The 19,009-nt window shown below is 45.6% G+C and overlaps 5 protein-coding genes across 9 annotated transcripts in view; 3 read left to right on the forward strand and 2 right to left on the reverse strand.

Annotated features, from left to right (window-relative positions):
• Nucleotides 1-1,941: 1,941 nt before the first annotated feature.
• LOC118517605 lies at nt 1,942-2,854 on the forward strand. Its single transcript, XM_036063902.1, has 2 exons — nt 1,942-2,155; nt 2,257-2,854. The coding sequence occupies exons 1-2, from the start codon at nt 2,092-2,094 to the stop codon at nt 2,694-2,696; spliced, it is 504 nt and encodes a 167-aa protein (XP_035919795.1). The 5' UTR covers nt 1,942-2,091; the 3' UTR covers nt 2,697-2,854.
• LOC118517604 (NADH-cytochrome b5 reductase 2) lies at nt 2,839-9,469 on the reverse strand. 5 transcript variants are annotated; one of them, XM_036063898.1, is made up of 5 exons: nt 9,371-9,469; nt 8,570-8,689; nt 4,155-4,710; nt 3,885-3,982; nt 2,839-3,805 (listed from the first exon to the last, which is right to left on the reverse strand). In XM_036063898.1, exons 2-5 carry the CDS (start codon nt 8,588-8,590, stop codon nt 3,533-3,535), a joined length of 948 nt encoding a protein of 315 aa, XP_035919791.1. In that variant the 5' UTR covers nt 8,591-8,689; nt 9,371-9,469; the 3' UTR covers nt 2,839-3,532. The 5 variants fall into 5 exon arrangements, with proteins under 5 accessions (XP_035919791.1, XP_035919790.1, XP_035919792.1 ...); XM_036063897.1 differs by having other exon boundaries at nt 9,171-9,425; XM_036063899.1 differs by having other exon boundaries at nt 2,843-3,805; nt 9,074-9,387.
• Nucleotides 9,470-9,811: 342 nt separating this feature from the next.
• LOC118517606 (GPI inositol-deacylase) lies at nt 9,812-13,102 on the reverse strand. The gene has a single exon (XM_036063903.1). The coding sequence runs from the start codon at nt 12,897-12,899 to the stop codon at nt 9,912-9,914; it is 2,988 nt and encodes a 995-aa protein (XP_035919796.1). The 5' UTR covers nt 12,900-13,102; the 3' UTR covers nt 9,812-9,911.
• Nucleotides 13,103-13,310: 208 nt separating this feature from the next.
• Nucleotides 13,311-14,812, forward strand: LOC118517610 (60S ribosomal protein L10a). Its single transcript, XM_036063906.1, has 3 exons — nt 13,311-13,456; nt 13,660-13,815; nt 14,162-14,812. The coding sequence occupies exons 1-3, from the start codon at nt 13,452-13,454 to the stop codon at nt 14,652-14,654; spliced, it is 654 nt and encodes a 217-aa protein (XP_035919799.1). The 5' UTR covers nt 13,311-13,451; the 3' UTR covers nt 14,655-14,812.
• A 545-nt stretch (nt 14,813-15,357) lies between these two features.
• The window catches only part of LOC118517607 (serine/threonine-protein kinase ULK2), a 31,660-nt gene continuing 28,008 nt past the window's right edge, over nt 15,358-19,009 (forward strand). Inside the window, exon 1 of the mRNA XM_036063904.1 lies at nt 15,358-17,051. Within this exon, the coding sequence (XP_035919797.1) occupies nt 16,962-17,051 (90 nt within the window). The 5' untranslated portion in view covers nt 15,358-16,961. The remainder of the gene's footprint in view (nt 17,052-19,009) is intronic.

Consider the following 19,009-nt stretch of genomic DNA (forward strand, 5'->3'; position numbering starts at 1 on the left):
TACAATTACACTGTTCTCGAATTTAGAATGGAAGGTTTATATTTAGACAGAGAAAATTATGGTGAAATTTCATGCCAAATGTGAGGATTTTTATCATAAAATCTGAAAATTCTTTTATTCAGAAATTCAAATTCTAAAGCTCATCTCAGTACGAGGAGCACATGTATCCTTCGCAGCTGGAAGGAGTGCAGCTTACCGGTTTACCTCGTCTTTGTTTACAGACACACACACACGCATCGTAACCAGATCATTCGGTCTTCGGGCAAACCAGGTAATCTCCGTGTAAGGATACATTCTACGGCAGCCCGCAGCGGGAAAGCGCTTCAATGTACATGGTTGTGCCAAACCAACGTAAAGCACACGAACCGGCCTTTTCCAGCTACCATACCCGGATGAAACTCAATCAACAGGTACCGTCCAATGTATCATTGTCGCAGAAGTACATTCATGTTGCTGCTCCTCACTCATCCCCCACGATTCCTAGACCCCCTTTGCGGATTCACCATAAACCGGACACTAACCTCAATCATGAGCGCCGTCCCGTCGTGAATTGCCACTACCGGGCCAGCACAGCTTGGACTTTGGCCAACTCGCAATGTTTCTCGCTTGGGGCCCCGTTTTTATCCCACATATAAAAGTCGTACAACGAACCACAACGGACCTTAACGTAGGAAAAAAGTTCAGAAAGTAATACCGAAACTTTTATCAGCAACACTCGTCTTATGTCACACCGCCGGGGAAAACGACCATGTGGAACACTTTTCCGGTCTGTTCTGTGCGGCGCTTGGTGCGTTACATTGTTTCCTCTGACCAGGCTGCTGCCGGCTATCGAGTCGTGGAACGAAGCAAAGGACTTTGGTGATTCTAACTTACAGCTGTCGATGGAAGAAGCTTTCTCACTGGTCGTCCTATCTTATGCAACAAGTCAATGGGGGCCACAATTCATTCTTCAAGGACGAAAGCATTCTTATAGCTTTCGTTCTTTGCTCATTCTCCAGCTCCATATCAACATTCAGTCGTTCGAATGCTAGAGGTTGGTTTCGCCGTTTCGAACCATATTATTGGAGGGCTTTATTTTAACGATCAGAGATTTTTTAGGGAAAAAAACTTTCTTTTGTAACGGAATCAAATACAGTTGTAGAACATAAATTCATTTTGAAGATTTATGTTGAAAGTTTTTTAATGGTTTGATGATCTGGCAAAGGTTTTTCATTCAAGAGAATCATGTAAACTTTTGATACGTTTAAGGCGATTTAGGCAAATTCACTTCATCACACTCGGTCCAAGCAGTCTGGGTATTGAAGCAACAGAATCGTATCGGAACTGTTACCACCATTGCAAGTACTGACTATCTGGCCACGTTGAGTGTAGTAGAAAAATAAATCATAAATTGAACAATTCACAAAAGACAACAATCAAAATGTGTGAAATTGATAGGTTTAAAGACTTTAGTAATTTGCACAGCACTGTTTCGAAACAATTCGGATTAAATAACTCAGCACATTGCATACATTCCGGCGCTAAGAGTTAGTGAACGTTCGCGTCGATGCTTCTACCGTCAAATACTTTCATCTTTACGACTTTCATGGTTATTTGCCTTACAGAAAGTGTTCGTTTTACCACAAAACACCCGGTAGAGCTTCAAACTCATTAAAAATTATGATTGTACCGATTTAGGTGCAGCAAAGATGCAATCCCACAGAACATCGTAAAACATTATTAGAGACACGCTCGTGTATTGTAGACCTTTGAAGTTCTTTTAAATTTGTATTTTAACAAGAATGGCAATCATTTATCAGTTCTTCTTTCCAGAACTAGCACCAAATAGCCGTTATTTATTATTTTTTTAAACTCACTCCACCAGTCCACTCACCCGCAATATGTCGCTTGGGAAAAGTCGACATAAGGGCCACATCGACACCGAAGCGTTTTTGCTACTTGGGTCTGTCTGACACATTGACGTTTTGGGCAGGGCGTTGTGTTTGTTTGTAAATTAATTTTCCGTAATCTCCCGCTGCTGCTGCTCTTGTTTTCCGTTTCCATTTTCCCTCTTTTGTTACGTGTGTTTTGTACAAAAAACTCTGTAAAGCCATGATTTCAATTCGGTCTTTTGCTTTCCCGATGGTGTTTTGCCTTTTCCTGTTCATCAGCAACAGTAAGCCTTCGCGCCGCTAATGATGTCATCCATTAGCACCAACAACGCTACACCGATCCTCCCTCCTAATGCCATTTCGTGTTTGGCCTACCCCATTCTAGGTGAAGCAATCTGGTGCTACCGATGCAATTCCGCCACGCCAGGGTGCGGTGAGAACTTCAACTGGCGTGGCATCGGCTATCTTGGCGATCCGTGTCCGGAGGATGACGACGTCTGTGTGAAGGTGATCGAACGCAAGGGCACAATCGAAACGTACACCCGCGATTGCCTGAGCTCGCTGCAAGGATTCCGCACGGACATCCCGGCCGACAAATACGAAGGATGCCGTCCGGCCGCCAAGGATCTTAACCTTGCCCACTACGTGAACACGTCGATCAAGGAGCTGGACGTGAAGCGAGATCATTTCGATTCGACGACGTTCTGTTTCTGCTTTTTGGATCACAGATGCAACGGTGCTCCCGCATTGGGGGGTGCCGGCCACATGTGGAAGCTACTGTTCTCCTCTTTAGTACTAGGAATAGCCAGCACACTTCTACGCTAAAAGATTTAGCTTTATTAGCGCAGTATAGCACAATCTTAAAACACGCACAAGCTGTGTTTGAAAAGGAATCAACATTCCGTCCCCATATAGTTGATAAGATGTCAACATTCCGTCCAGAAGAGGTTTAGGTGTAATAAAGGACTACATTTTCATAATGACTACCGATTTTATTTGTAGCGGTAAACACATGTTAGCCATTTCACATCATTCTCTAATCGCGGTTGTTTTAAAGCCGTGAATAATTCCACTGTTTAACCTGTATTTGGCGTTGAGCGGTTTCTTTAAGATCTAGAGAGTTTCGCTTTTATTTTGTCTTGTGTTGAACAACATCTTTTCATAAACTATCTTAAAAGCTTACAGCTCTTAACAAGTTCGAAAGCATTTCACATATAGCAGAGCCAGAGCTACGGGCGGCTTATATCTTAATTTGGTTCCTGAAATGCTGCGACAGTTACGGGATATGAAGGTGCTGCTAAAACGAGGCCAGAACCGAGCGCAACGTAACGTGATGTGGTCTTTTGGGTGAATTTGATTGCACCTTTTGTTCTTGTTTGTAGCTAGTTCTGCGTTTGCGTACGATCCCTTTACAAGGAATCAGTAACACATCTCTAACACACGACTCTGTGCGGAAGTCTTTTTTGTTCACAATCTATTCCTGTGGATCTTTTAGATCTTGAATCGAGGGAGCAGGGAAGCTAGCCCACAAACAAAACACGTACTAACAAGTCTAAGTCCCTTTTGATGCTTTAGTCCTAAACATATATGCTGCTAGAATGCGCTATTGTCTCCTTTGAAACCACCCTTAAGGATTGTGCATTGTGGGGATGTAAAGACTCCTAATAGGCGAAGGTACGCTCCATCGGATAGCCCAACTTTTCCAGTGCTGGAATGCACGCGTAATTCACCATCGGTGGTGGACCGCACATAAGCACCAGGGAGGATGGGGACGGTTCGAACAGCCGCTCCTTGATCATCTCATCCGTCACGAAACCCTTACCTTGCGTCCATTCTGGCTTGGGACGGTCTAGCGTGTACCATAGTTTGAACTGGTCCGGATACCGGGCGGCAAGATCGTCCAGCTCGGGCTTCAGCAGAATATCGTCTTCCGTCTATCAGAGAAAGATGAGAGAACATATCAGTAACGTTAAATGGAGAAAAAAATATTGAAAATAAAGATTATGGACGTACCTGATTGGCGAAGATGAGCGAAAGCTTGGTGCTATCCTTGTCGGAATGTTTCAGTACTTCGCGGATCAGCTGTAGCATCGGAGTAATACCGGTTCCACCTGAAAATTATACAAAAAAAAATTAAATCGCATTGTAACGCATTCCTGATTGCAAAAAAAAAGGCGCAAAACCCTCCCACCGCTTCTAACTAGATCCACCATCAAATCTTATCAGCAAACTGCATTGACCACCGCCGTTACTGATAAGCGCCCTTGCGTGTGTACAACTTACCCGCAATCAGGCTCACTTGTGCTGCTTCGTAAATTTGTGCCGGATCCTTTCGCAGCTTTTTGATCGAGAAACGTCCATTGCCCAAATACTGCAACCGGCCCGACGGTCCGCGGAATGCAATCTTGTCGCCGATCTGCATAGCCTCCAGGTGCTGGGACATTTTACCACCGTCCGGGAACTTGGGGTGAACATTTTTCTTGTACACCTTCACCACCAGATCGACAAAACCGTGATCGTCGTCGCACGAAACCGGTGTGTACGCACGGATCACCAGCTCATCATTGATGGTGGCGGACAGATGAATGTGCTGCCCGATCGGCAGTCCCAGGATGTGCTTTTCGCTCGGCAGTCCGAACCGGAACCGGCGCGTATCGTGCGAAATTTCCTCCTTCTCGACCAGTGGCAGCATATACTTTTCCTGGGGATCTAGCAGCGTTTTGGGTTCCTTCGAAGCTGTTTTGGTGGATGAAGATTTGCTTTTCTTGCTGTTTAGCAGATAGTTGGCTATGGCAGCACCAACGACAACCACCACCACACCGATCGCAACCGGCAGTACCTGTGCGAGGTGGGAGAAAAACGAGGATGGAAAGCGCAAATTATTTTAAAATAGTTGGAAAAATTAAAGGAGAATTTATAACATTAATTATTATTAACTATTATACCCCGCAAGAGCAACACTTCCAGTGGGTTGCTATTAAATGCATCGACAGTATGTTTCCCACACATCACAGTAGCCATGGAGAGAGTAACGCACACACAAGGGCAAGGTTAATTCACTTCGTTGATGGTGTGGTGTGCCTTCTAACCGCATTTCAAGGTGATATTTGCGATCTGAGTGGAACGAAAGGAAATTTTATATTCGTACAGAGTGCTTTTGTTTCAGGTATTGTTCACCGTAACGCTAGCAAGGCGACAAAAGAATTCAGCAAATCTTTTCCAGTTTCATGTAAAATTACCATAAATATTTTGAACTTTTCATTCCAACAGAAATTACAGCTTCATCCTTTGGCTGCTGTAAGTACACTTGAGGTCCATGATTCGGAATGGCCACAGGCCGGCGTTTTTGCTGCACACGTTGTTTACTACGATGACTTCAGCACGAGTGGGGCTAATATGCTGACGTGCGAAAACAATTCATGCACCGTCATCTGGTCAAACAATTCCGCGGTATCATAAAAATCGAAGCCACTTCTCATCTTGCCCAGTCAAACCATTAACACGCACGCGGCAAGGGTAACACACAATTATGTAAGCCCCAACAAAAAAACGGGCAACCCGATCGGTTCCTTCGGACCCCATTGCACCAAGCCGGATTTATAACACAAAAAGCAAGGCACCCGAACGAAACTTACGTCAAAATCTAACATCTTGTCTTGAAGACGCGAACGAGCGAGCGAGAGCGGGAGAGCGTTCGTTAACCAGGACAATAGAGATCCACCACGAAGTTGCTGTTGCGTTGATATACGGATGGATGATAGGAAAGATGCTGCTACAAATCCAAAATGGAAAGAAAATATACACTCGTTCACCACCCAAACGGAACGAATGTGTACGCGAGTGGCGCTTGCCGGCTACTGATATAATTGACGTACGGTTGGGAGCACAAAAGCACTCGCAGGCGTTCCCACGGGGTGTAGACACAGTTTATGAGCATGAACATACATATACGGGGGGAAGTCGCGTAGAGCACACACACACACACACACGCAAACAATCCAAAGCGGAAACCTAGCCAAGGGTGGAATGGAAAGTATATGACGTTCAGGTGAGAAGCATTGTTGATTTACCGTACAATCTTTAGACAGCCGAGTGGAATCAAGTCGTATATTATAATGAAGATAAGTCCCACCTCTTACCCCACAGCACACGTTTTTTTTTTTTCATAAAGAACGGCCTGGCCGTATTGCTCCACAGCACAGGTTTGAGAAGGACGAAATTATCATTAGGATAATTTTACTCTGATATTTAAGCTTATAAGTACAAGTAAAAAAGCTACGAGTATGACTAATATGATTCCCACCGAGAAAAGTGGGTCACATTTCGTCTCAAAGTTATTCCTAGGTATTCTTAACCGAGAACCGTTGATTGGAACAGGTTCACTACATTTAAGAATTCTTCTTCTTCCTTGGCACTACAACCTCGAGAGGTCTCGGCCTGCCATTTCTGGCAGGGAAGGCGGTCTGGATGGGATTTGAACCTCGGCCCTGCAGTGTGAAGACCGGCGCCGCTGTCGCCTCTGCCATCGGACCGCCCCTCCTCACAATACCGAAACGGTAGTGATGCTATCAATAATGATCTTGATATTGTCTCACATGCTCGTTTTAGGTCCAAAAAGACGACGCAACTATCGTCTTCTTTAGCTCCATCAACACGTTCCACCCCGCTAGTACAAGATTCAGAGCAGTTTCGCAAGGGTGTCCCTGCCGGTAGCCCGATTGGTTCGCGAATCAATAACTCGTGTCCATTCGGAAAATGTATCAATTGCTTCTTGACAACAATTTCAAGAACTTTTTCGAGTATGTGTGAGTATGTTGATGGGACGAAAATCTAACGCGTTGACTGCTCCGCTCACTTTAGGAATAGGTATGACCAACGGCTACTTCCACTTTATATCGATTCTTGGTCCAGCTTATAATGAAGCAACTACTGTCCACTTCATCAAATCCGCCAGCCTCCTACGCGCGTAGCTCCGAATCCCAAGCACCATGTGCAACACATCCCGCGGCATACTATTTGAACGGTTTTTGCAAGGCCTTAACATGAATTTATAGTTCCATTGCGTCATTATTATTGTACACTAATAGCACCGCATGGAACAGATAGAATTGCTAAGGGAAAATAAAACACATGGCCCCCGAAACCATGAATCACTTTTCGATTCAACCATCCCACAACACATCCCGACGATCCCCTCGCCATTGTTGCGTCGGTGAGTGTCGAGGGCGATAAGGTGCCCGAAACCCATACCACCCATCCAACTAATGCTTTAGCTCTTGCTCTCTCTCTCTCTCTCTCTCTCTCTCTCTCTCTCTCTCTCTCTCTCTCTCTACGCATATGAGCAGTCTTCCCCAAGGTGTTTGTGAGATGCATCTCACATTTAAACCCCATATAATGCTTCTTATGCCAACCAAACCAAGCCTGCCATCTGCTTAATCGCTTGGCTACAGATACGAGTTGGTCTTTATCGGTCGTCTATCGGTTTATGATGTCACAGCGTGATGTTGAAGAGAGCTGAGAAAAGAGAGGGTTTTCATAAAGGGGCGAGAGCTTAGCATAGTGTTGTATGAAAAAGCCTAGCAACCTTTGCCGTAGAAACGCTGCCACCAGCATCAGAGCACCACAAACACAGTTCATGATCACGCCAAGGTCAGAGGTGCGTGTGCTACTGACGATGCACGACACCACCACGGTGGTCTCTCGCTCTCTCTCTCTCTCTCGCTTTCTATGCAAAAAACAGCTGATGTGTTAATTTGGATGTCGGTGGAATCGATCGAAAAAAGGGGAGGACGGCCACACGACATTTGGGGCCAAGTGGTTTCACTTTTACGTTTTGCTTTGTTTAATACGCACGTGAGGTGAATAGTGCACACGGGCACGGTGGCATGCGTGCAGCAACGGCTTACTTCGATTCGAAGTTACTACAGTGAGTAGTTCCTAAAGCGATGCATTCGTACAAGGACGTTTGTATGGTTGGTTTGGTGCGTGTAAAGCGCCATCCGTTTTATAAGTTGGAATATATTAAACTATTAAATCAATATAATGCACCTTCTAAAATGGTGTGGCATACAAGCATAACTTTCATCATTAAATAGGCGCACGATTTCTTGTTATGTGCCTATAAGTTTCTTGCCCCATAGCACCATCGTCTGCTTCCTTGGCACCACAACATCGAGAGGTTTTGCCCTTTTGGACCTTCCTGGCTTAATATACCAGGATAGTTAATCCTGAGACACTAGGGAAAAAATTTGATACCTGTTTTTGCGTGTTAAGATACCGTATGGCCACTGTGCATTAAGGCTGAGGTTCAGATCAGAACCTTATCACAAACATTTTAGTATTTTTTGTTAATATTTTAATATCTTTTTTTGATTGAAATTATATTTTTTTACTATCATATCAGTTCTGCATTTCCAATTAGTTTAAAACTGCTTCTTTGCCTTTCTATCAATAATTAAATATTACGACCCACTAAATCGATTAAACAAACCCAAATGGGAAGAGGAAACAGCAATGAACCGTTTCACATATGATAGTGGAAACGATAAAGCACGATGAGCAAGCGTGTCTTATCAATCCTTACTCAACGTCCCATACGACCATCGATGCTTCTTAGATAACATTATATTGATTTTTGTGTCCATTCGGTAGATAAAAACGCCACCCGCGCAACATAACTCGCACTTCATCTCACTTACCTGATTTACTGTTAGGCCCATTATTTCCTGTTTTTGGCAGCTTTCTTCAATTAACTTCCAAACTGCTTACAGCACCACCGAGGGGCAATTGAAATGTCCGTTTCTTTTTTTGTCGACGACCTGCAAAATAAATCGAGCGTTAACATCACGCGAAAACGTGAAACCGGTTTTATCCGTCGCAAGAATAGGAAAGTAGGAAGTAACGGGCCACGAGGAAAGCGAAAAAACACAGACGCTGTGCAACGTAGAATCGGAACCACTAGGCTCACTGTCTTACAACCTTCAAAAACCACGGAGACAACCTTTACTTTTAAGATAGGCTATTAGTAATCTTATGTAATCGTCGGCCGACCAGATCCCGAAAAGGCACCACCGCCGACGCGCGCTCTCCTTATGCCGGGAATGGAGGTAATGCTAACAATGCAAATTCCCAGCACAAGTGCGAACTGTGAGCGTAGGCAGCGTTCGGCATGTGACGCCGGACTATCTATTTTTAATAATTACGGGAGTCGTGCGTCAACGCCTGTACCACCGATTCGATTCACACAAGCAGGAGCATCGCCAGAAACGGGACCACCGTTAATTGGTTGCAGATTTTTACCGGTTTTCTGCTGAATCCCCCCGCGACCGTGACGGATTTCGCTCCGTGTGCGATTCACTACGGTAGGAACTGTGCGGCAAAATGGGTCCGCTTAACTCTACACTGCTTCACGTTTCACTTCCAATTCGGTCCGGTGCGTTTGCCATTCAAAATAACGAAAAATAAGCGCAGCGAAAGATCTCTTTTCTCCCGAAACTTGCCTGTTGCCTGGTTTGTTGTTGTTCTTGCTCTTGTTGGCAGTGTTGGAAACACAATGGCACATGCAAAACCGGTATGAAAATGGGAGAGCATTTTGACGTTTATGACGAGCGTTTGACATTTGAGATTAAAAGTGCCACTCCCACTGTGCTGCAGCGGGTTTGAACTAAGAGTGGTTGCTGATTCGAATTAAATTGGTATATTTTCACATTTTCTGAGTATTTATGAGTATTATTTTGAGTAAAATGTCGTAAATTACTTACTAAACATTTATGCTATTATTTCCTCAACTCATTCATTACATAAATATTACTGCAAGCTATTTTAAATCTTTTTACAACAAACATCGAAAAAACAACCTCAAAAAATTTAAAACCGTTCCACTGATTGCACATAAAATCTTATTTCTTTCTACAAAAATCTATTTAATTAGAACACTCACATAGTTTGGCAAAACAGCTGACTAGCGAAGGTTTTCGTTTGTTTATTGAAATACTATAATAGAACAATTAACACGCATTCATGTAACACACATTTCGCCGATCATTTCTCTTCCTTCTCCTCAGACTCCTGCTGCTCCAGCTCGCCCTGTTCCTTCTCCTCGGTGTCCATCTCCATCTCCGCGTCACGTCGCTTTGGCGCAATTATTTGGTGTACGGTGATGGCGAGAAATACTAACCCTATTGAATAGTTAAGTCGATATACGTGCACTTGGCAATAGAGCACCGATACGAAGGCCACGATGACCAGCAGGGCGGCCAACAGTTCGTACCCGTAAACGTTCCGCGGCGTGTTCAGCTGCCACAGGACGGCCAAACACACCAGCACGATCAATGCCGGCACTAGCGATGGGTCCGGTTGCAGCGTGTTCGCGTAATTATAGTTCTTGGCCCAGGTAATAACACTTGGCACATTTAGCAGGGCCAACATAATCACCAAGAAAAACAGTGGCAGATGAAAGTTGATCACCATCAGCTCGTCGCCAGTTTCGTTTGCCGGTCGTCTACGGTTCCTTCTTTTGCGCGGTCCGTCGCGTTCGTTTTGTTCCCGTGCACCGAACAGACGGGCCGCAATTTTGCGCGCCGTATGAAACACAAAGTTTTCCAAATAATCCTCGTACGCTTTCGAGAGCAGCACAAAGTAGACGGCGGCCGCACACAGCATACTGACACCGCCGCAAGCGGTCAGTGCGATCGCAATCAGCAGCACGGCAATGGCCAGCGGGAACTTGTGTATGCAGGACAGAAACGTCGACGACATGACCGGTATCGGTAGGGCTATCAATCGCAGTATGATTTTGTGGGCAAAGTTGGCACAGAACGCGATCGAGCCCCACAGGCCGAGCGTAGAGATAACGAGCACTCCGAGCGAGGCCAGATGTACAAGAATGGTAACGACCAGTGGTGTAGCCAGCATTTCAACCCGGGGAATAGATTTAAATAGGGTAAGGAACTTGGCGATGAGTGACGTTGCCGCCAGCAATACTACTAGTGGCCCCGGTTTGGTAAGCGAACTGCGAAGCTTCCCAACGACAAAGGCCGGATCGTCGGGAGTCGTTTGGGAAAGCTGCTCCTTAAAGGCGAGCAGCAGCAAGGCAATGCAGTGTGCCGGTAGAAGCACAAGATGCTGCTGCACTATACGGGCAATACTGACGCGGAACGATTGTGCGTAACGTATACGATATTTGCATCCGGGTGTAAGATGCACGTCTAGTTGTATTGGCACCTCCTGTTCTTCCTCCTCTCCTTCCGGTGGTTTCTCGATCGGTGGGTAAATGTATACGGTAGTCTGATTCAGCTCCTCGTGGAACGCATACCGGTCGTATCCGTTCGCCCATGGGACGTGCACCTTCACGACCACGGTGCCCTTAACGCCACCACAAGCTATGGCCGTAAGATCAAACGCAATCGTCTGGTAGGTATGCTTCATTCCGCGAATATTGATCCTGTAGTACGAATCGTCCGGTGATGCGTCCTGCAGGATGGTATGCGTCCGATAATCAAACCAGTACGGCATGGTAAGGTTCATCACACGTTCGTCCGGATTAAATATATCTACGCTGAACTGGACCGGTTTAACGGTACGAGGGATCTTGACCAGCACGTGCGTCCACGACGGATTGAAGCGTTTCAACTCGTGCAAATCCACAAGCGCTCCGAAACGATCAAATTTAGACGATGGAACCGGTAGCGTGTAGTTTGCGAGCGAGACCGCCCTCTGGCACATGCGTGAGTTGCCGTAAACTTCTACGGCCGGACAACCGGACAACCAGTTGCTCTGCTCTGAATTGATGACCTCTACGCGAAGGAATCGATGGAACGCTTTGTCCGGCACGATCCGAATCATCTGCACGCGTGTACGCTCCAATCCGGCACGGTGTCGTTCGGTAAACGAGCGTCGAATGTCCTCGATCCAATCCTCCTGTTCGGGATGATGTTGAATGTGACGTTCTTGTCTTCTACTCGTTACAGTGTTTCGCACATCATCATCATCATCATCATCATCGTCCAGACTGCTGGCAAATGGTTGGGATAGAAAACGGATCGCATTATCCAGCTTGGCCTGTTTGCCTTCGACGAACCCAAAGCTACCGCGTCCTTGCGGTACGACCATGCTGAAAAGGAAACGATTCATGACCAGCACAAACTGCAGGCACCACATCGCACACAGATGATCGACCGAAAGCCACACGTTTGGAATGTTGTGCGTCATGGCGTGTAAATCGGCGTACCGCGACGAGGTGAGCCCATCGTGCACAATCATATCACGGATCCCGCCACCGATCGTGACGAACAGAATCCCGTCCAGCGATGACTTTGGTGTGGACGGTTTCGATTCTCCCGCTACGGATCGGTTTGCTCTCCATGCCTGCTCGATGCGGTCGTAGAAATTGTGATGATAGTGGTCCAGCAATGCGACCGGTTTATCGACTGGTGCCGATATCGTCACTATACCCGCCACATATCGATCGATGTTTGCTCGCGTTCCCGCCTGAGCAACGACCGCCTGTGCGAGTTTTCCACCCACGGAATGGCCGATAATGAACATCCGTATGGAGCGACCCCGGGAACCGTACAGGCGGGCAATTTCTTGTATGCACAGTTCGAGAAATTCCGTCTGATCCTGCAAAAACCCACCATACACACCGGACAGTTCCTCGTTCAGGTCTACGCTGAAATAGTCCAGATGTGCCTGCCAATTGTTGTCGATTCCTTTGCGCAGTGCAACCGATGCTAGGGAGCGCACCTGCTTGTACGAACCACCACTTCCGGGTACGAAGAGTACCGGAGCGCCGGTGAAGACGCGCTGCTGGACCCGCTGCGTTATGAAGCCCTCCGAGTACGCGTACAGCCCATACTTCGGGAACCGTTCGTTGCCCTGCACCGGTAGCCGGGTGTACTGCGGATGCTCGAACATGTACGTCATACGGCAACGATTCTCCTCGATGTAGCCGATGTTTACGATTGCACCGTACAGGAACAGTGCAACGACCAGCACCGGTAGCAGTATGAACAAGCGTAAAATCATCATTATTGAACTTGATCAACCGATCGGTACAGACACAAATACACACGCACTACCCACTCTCCATTAGAGTGGTTGTCGATAGAGGACGGATTCGAAAATTAACTTTTAACTCCGCAGTGGGAAAATAAAACCCGCAGTCTGAAATGGAACTGAAAACTGTGCTGCACTGCACTGCAATATTTATGTTGCGCCCGGGAAAGCTGCTGATAAACAAATCATTCTGGCAGTGTTGCCAGCTCGGTGCATTCCTGAGCATTGCACAATTTGGTTATGTTTATTTAAGCTTTTCCATGAATTGAGGACGTTTAAAAATGAAATTTGATGTGCTGAATATTATTTTTAATTTTTTTTATTGTTCTCTTCTAAAAACATCTATTTTTATTATACAACGGTGAAAATTTTGGCGATTACCTCACTGGGCACATTGCCAATTTGACGTTTGACATAGCACGTCACGTCAACATCCGCCCAAGATTGTTGTCCGTGGTTCATCTGTCACTCGCTCTTCTCTCTTTCTCTTTGTAATCGTCAGCGAGTGCAGTCGCGTTTGGTGCAATGGCGTAAGTTTCATTAGTTTTACCGGAATAAATCATATTAATTCGGGTTCATTGTAATTCTGACTAGAAAACAAAGAATTCACTTTTCATTGTAAATATGAACCTTTTGTGGATTCATGAGTGTGGTGTAGAAAGTAGTTCGTGAAAATTTTGAGGTTATGTTTGCTCCGTTTTAACACATTTGTTCTATCCGTGCATCTTTCCAGGTCCAAAGTATCCCGTGACATTCTCTATGAATGCGTCAACGAAGTCCTGAAGGGCTCGGAGACGAAGCGCCGCAAGTTCCTGGAAACGGTGGAACTCCAGATCGGTCTGAAGAACTACGATCCCCAGAAGGACAAGCGTTTCTCCGGCACCGTCAAGTATGTTCTCACCTGATGATCGATCCGGAACACATCCGGCACGTGTGCCGATTGTTTTGAGTCGTTTCAACAGGAAGCTTCCGCGATTCTGCGAAGCGGACCTGCACTCAGGGTCTTAAAATGAAATGAGTAGGCAAAGAGGGCTGTGCTCCCAACGCCGGGGGCTAGCTACTCGGCCGACCAGATAGGGTTAATAGCGCGATTCCATAACCACTAGGCACTTTCGCTGGTGGTGAGTTACGATAGAAATGTTACTATAGCCAAGCATTATTTGTTTACCGTGGGAAAAAGATGCGTCTCGACGCTATAACACCAGCTAATTGTAGAACCTTTCCTTCCATTGCAGGCTAAAGTACATTCCGCGCCCGAAGATGCAGGTGTGCGTGCTCGGTGACCAGCAGCATTGTGATGAAGCCAAGGCCAACGATATCCCGTTCATGGATGCGGAAGCCCTGAAGAAGCTGAACAAGAACAAGAAGCTGGTGAAGAAGCTAGCCAAGAAGTACGACGCTTTCCTGGCATCCGAGTCGCTGATCAAGCAGATCCCGCGTCTGCTCGGTCCCGGTCTGAACAAGGCTGGTAAGTTCCCGGGTCTGCTTGGCCACGGTGAATCGATGGTGCAGAAGATCGACGAGGTGAAGGCCACCATCAAGTTCCAGATGAAGAAGGTCCTGTGTCTGTCGGTTGCCGTCGGTCACGTCAAGATGTCCACCGATGAGCTGGCCCAGAACATCCATCTGTCCATCAACTTCCTCGTGTCGCTGCTGAAGAAGCACTGGCAGAACGTGCGCTCGCTGCACATCAAGTCATCCATGGGTCAGGCTCAGCGACTGTACTAAGTGGGAGAAAAGGGGGAGTGTGTCGTGTTGTGGCGTATTTTTCACCGCAGAAACGATCATCTGCTACTGAAGTAATGCTTTTTGTCGCATTATTGAGGTAAACAAAAAAACGGTATCAAAATAAAGGGTTGTTCTGCCAAGGACAATAACAAACCTAATCACATGAATGGCTTATAATTTAGCGCCGGAATTATGGAAAGAATTCACTACTTTTATTTCTGTCATCAATGAGATAGAACTTTTGTTTTCTTTGATTTTAAAATGGTTTGAAACAAACCAACAAAACTCATGCTGCATACCGGACAGAGATTGCTGTAAGACAGGAGGTATATGACATGGAAATAGCAATATTATCCATTGCACTCATCTTATTCATCTCTATCATAATTTTATTAGCAAATAAAGGAAAGAAAATTCATTTTTTAGAGCTAAAACTGTAATTTTAATCGTAATTTTAAGAACGATGTTTTCTTGAAATCGAATTCAGCTGTCAAACGTCTACGCCCGTGACAGCTGTACTGTCAAAAGCGACATCGTATATGCGCGTAACCGCTCTCCATCTCGCTCACACTGCATCGATTCAGGTGCAAACCGAGCAGGCAAGCAGATGCGCGATTGCCAAGAAAAAGAAATCGCGAAACACTCGCTCACGCACACACTGATGATTGCGCACCTCTTCCGTGTGTGGTGTATGTTATTGCTGCGAACAAAAACCCATTTGTGTTTCCTATACACACACTCCTGGTCGCGTTCTCTGGGCAATAGCAGCAGCTTGCAAGAGGGAGCGTTGCGGAAAATCGATTGTATCGCTAAGAAAGCAAAAAAAAAAAAACAGAGCGGAAACAACGGACACCAGTTTCTGCATTCGGATTCGGGAAAAACGCACTCGACTGTCCCGTAATCCGTCCCGAAAGAAACAAAAGGGCTGGTGGTGTGTGCAATCAAAAACGGGCCTGTGATAGCAGCAACAACAAATGCAAAAGCGAAAAGTGTCATCCAGGCAGCTGCTGCTGAAGTGAAAATTTCCATCCATTCTACCCAACTTGCAAGGTAGGACGACCAACAGAGAAGGTAAAGAGGGCTTTGGAAAAGCATCCCTTCTGGTGGTCCGTGTGTTGCGATTGCTGTTCGTGTGTTTTCTCGTGCGGTACAGGTGTGGAAGCGAATAATTTGCGTACCAAAAACTACGCCATTAGTAGTGTTATTTCCTCTTTGCGTACAGCGCAAAACACGGAAGCGCAAGTTGGTAGCTGTAGGCAAGAAACCAACCAACAGCAAAAAAAGGTGGGTTTTAAAGCAGCAACCTGAGAAAAATACCGAGCTGTGCGTGTATGTGTGTGCGTGTGTGGGTTGAAAACGATACCAAATTGCAGCACCGCGTAACAACAATAAAAACAACAAAGCAGTGCAATTTACCAAGAAAAGTGCTAAAATCTACAAAATCTTGTACAAAACAAGTGTGAGAGAGAGAGAGAGAGCGAAAGAGTGCACGAGAGTGAGAAAACAGGAAAGCAAGAACATTCACACACCGCTGTTTCTATTGATTTCATGAGGTGAATTTGGAGCAGAAATGTCAATCGGAAAATTTCGCACCTAAAAGAAAGTGAAGCAAAAAGCCTTTATTTGGGGTAGTAGCATCTTTCTAATGCCCACTTGTTTGTTCTGTGCAACGCCCTATTTGAGGGATGCTTCTTAAATTGCATACCGAAAATGTTCAGTAGTGCGATAGGAAAAAAGGTGGAAAACCAAGTGAATTAGTGCTAATTCCAACACACGCATAACGCAGTGTTCCGTATGAATGGAGTGTGTTGTGTATTGTGAAGTGATTCAATAATAGTGAAATAATCACGGAAGTGAGGTTATCCTTGATCCTTTCTGTTATCCTTGCCGGATAACGTTTACCCCGGTTGTAGCTTTGTGAGTGTGCGTGTGTGTGTGTGTGTTTGGTAAAAGGATTGATTCATCGTTGCGTTGCGTGAAAGCAGGCGAGCGTATTCACACATTCATAACAACACCAACGCCAACAACAACAACAAACGCACGCGTTTTGCAGATAAAAGTGCAGATTTGAGGGCAGCGATTGTGAAATTCCGTTGTGAGTTTCACAGTGCTAGAAAGGAGAAAACCGGGGTAACCCAAACAGGGGGGGAGCCTTCCTTCTTTCGCCTCGTATCCCCGGACAGCTTCTTCGCCGGGAAAACATCCTGGAAGTGGTGGAGGGCTGGCGCAACGTAACGACGACGACGACGAGGACGCCGAAAAACTTGGTTGGTTTGTAGCGGCTTGGCCAAACCACCCAACAGCAGGATGGAGATTGTTGGGAGTTACGAGTACAACAGCAAAGAAATCATCGGCCATGGCGCGTTTGCGGTGGTTTTCAAGGGCCGCCATCGCGAGGTAAGGAAATCGGCCCAACCGACCAGCCTACTAAGCAAAAGCGTTTACTTTTCCTTCGTTTCAGTGTGCGCGCACACACAGAGAAGTGCTCCTTTTCTGTTGCTACGTGCGGCACACCAATACACAGGCAAGCTCAGGGTGATTGTGTGGAGGGGTGGTGGCTGTAGGAAGGAAATCGTGGGAAATTGCGTAGTTAGCCGCTAAGGAAAGCCTTCTCCATCGTGTAGCACAAAGCAGCACCAACACGGATCAAGAAGCCCTCTAGCGCGTCACCTTAGGACCTAACGTCACGGACGCACGGAGAATGTGGAGCACACGGGGGATGGCACAGAAGAAATGTTGGTCACTGTTTTGGTGTCGCTAATACACGCGAGTCCGTTCTATTGCGTTTTGAATGATAAGCAGATGGATTGAGCACTTCCTTCGCCGGACGCCGTTTGCCCCTCGGCGTGCACGTGAAGGGTGAGGATGGAAGTGTGACTGCTGACCTTGGAGCAGGTAGTTCCACTTTCGGTGGTCATTTCTGAACCCACCACATCACACCGCCGATTGTGTGTTTGTGTTTGTTTGTTTGTTTGTAGTATGTCTCGCGGCGATTGTGAAACGCCGAACGATCCGATCTGTTGTTTATGTATCAATGGAGGCGAATATCTTCTGCAAAGTTGGTCCTCCGGTTCGTGTTGTTTAACAAAAGAGTAGAAATTTAATTATTTAAATTTTCTACTCTGGCCGGTGATTATTACAAATGTGTTGTTAGGTCCGGTCAAGTTGGATTTAGGTATTGTAAGTTTGAAATTGAGCACAACCTTGTACACGGTCTCAAAGTAAACTTTTAAAGTCAATAGTGAAATGTTTAATCCGTTAAATTCAAACATTTCTTTAGGAAATCATACTAAACCTTCTCCAAAATTTAACACATAATGTCTAGAGTTTATATAAAGTCTATAGAGATAGAGATTTTGGAACTACTATTTAGTCATTTCGACCATAGAATCTGGAGGCTTCGGCTTACCATCTAGGTCAACGATCGTGCATATCGTGCAGATCTTTCTGCCAGAAAATGAAGCTTTGAAAACAAATATGAACCAACAAAGGAATTAATGATAAAAATAAGGCAAATAAGCCGGAAATCTAGAACCTGCGTCTTGCCTCACAGATATTCTTGATCATATGTCGATTTTTCGGTGACGTATTCCGAACTGTTCCGCCATACGCTGTCGTTTCTGTCCAGCTACGGCTAAAGTCATCCTGGTAGCGATCCTTTTTAATCAATGTGTAAGGAATATCCTTTCCAGATAACTGAAAACTTAAGTGTTGTAGTGGTGTTTGGAAACATTCCTTCCAGTTGAACTTTTCCTCGCCTTCCATCCGGTGAAACGATGGGCGAATAATGAGTAAAATCTTCGCATGAGTAAATGTACTATAAATAAGTTATTAGTTTGACACAATTTTATTTCAACCCACGGCCTCCTCCTTCAACCTCCACCCCCTCCTCCTTTATGTAATCCTTATCGCTAAAATTAATCAACACGTTGCAAACACGCTGAAGAAAACAGTGAATGAGTGTTGCACGCCACCCGTGGCTCGATTATTGTCCATCACCCAGATCGGTGCCTGATAGCAGGAGGAGGGTGGGTGTCAATGTGTTCGATTTGTACGACACAATTAGTACGTCTGATCGTTTACCAAGCCTGCGTCATGCAAAAAATAAAACTGGAACAAAGACTTATCGATTGAAGACTGTTTACAGTTCTGAAGACCTTAGGTTCGTTGTAATGGGTTGTGTTGTATTATGACTATTTGTTGGAGAGAGCGAGCATATATTTGCATATCTTGGCACTTTTATAATCCGTACCGTAAACATCGTGTGCTCACATTTCACTGGTGGGCGTTGAAGTAAGGAAGTGTTATCGAAAAACCATCTCAAGCCATATCTCTTCTGGCAGAAACTGCTTATC

The sequence above is a fragment of the Anopheles stephensi genome, chromosome 2 (genome assembly GCF_013141755.1).
Source record: "Anopheles stephensi strain Indian chromosome 2, UCI_ANSTEP_V1.0, whole genome shotgun sequence".
In the NCBI taxonomy this organism is placed as follows: domain Eukaryota; kingdom Metazoa; phylum Arthropoda; class Insecta; order Diptera; family Culicidae; genus Anopheles; species Anopheles stephensi.

Excerpts from the sequence above, each read along its gene's own strand:
- LOC118517605 (XM_036063902.1), top strand. The coding sequence starts at position 2,092 with ATGATTTCAATTCGGTCTTTTGCTTTCCCGATGGTGTTTTGCCTTTTC. Across the intron at positions 2,156-2,256 it reads TTTCCTGTTCATCAGCAACA|GTGAAGCAATCTGGTGCTAC; the intron begins GTAAGCCTTCGC and ends ACCCCATTCTAG.
- LOC118517604 (XM_036063898.1), bottom strand. The coding sequence starts at position 8,590 with ATGGGCCTAACAGTAAATCAG. Across the intron at positions 4,711-8,569 it reads TGGGCCTAACAGTAAATCAG|GTACTGCCGGTTGCGATCGG; the intron begins GTAAGTGAGATG and ends CACCTCGCACAG. Across the intron at positions 3,983-4,154 it reads ACAAGTGAGCCTGATTGCGG|GTGGAACCGGTATTACTCCG; the intron begins GTAAGTTGTACA and ends TATAATTTTCAG.
- LOC118517606 (XM_036063903.1), bottom strand. The coding sequence starts at position 12,899 with ATGATGATTTTACGCTTGTTCATACTGCTACCGGTGCTGGTCGTTGCA.
- LOC118517610 (XM_036063906.1), top strand. Across the intron at positions 13,816-14,161 it reads CGTTTCTCCGGCACCGTCAA|GCTAAAGTACATTCCGCGCC; the intron begins GTATGTTCTCAC and ends CTTCCATTGCAG.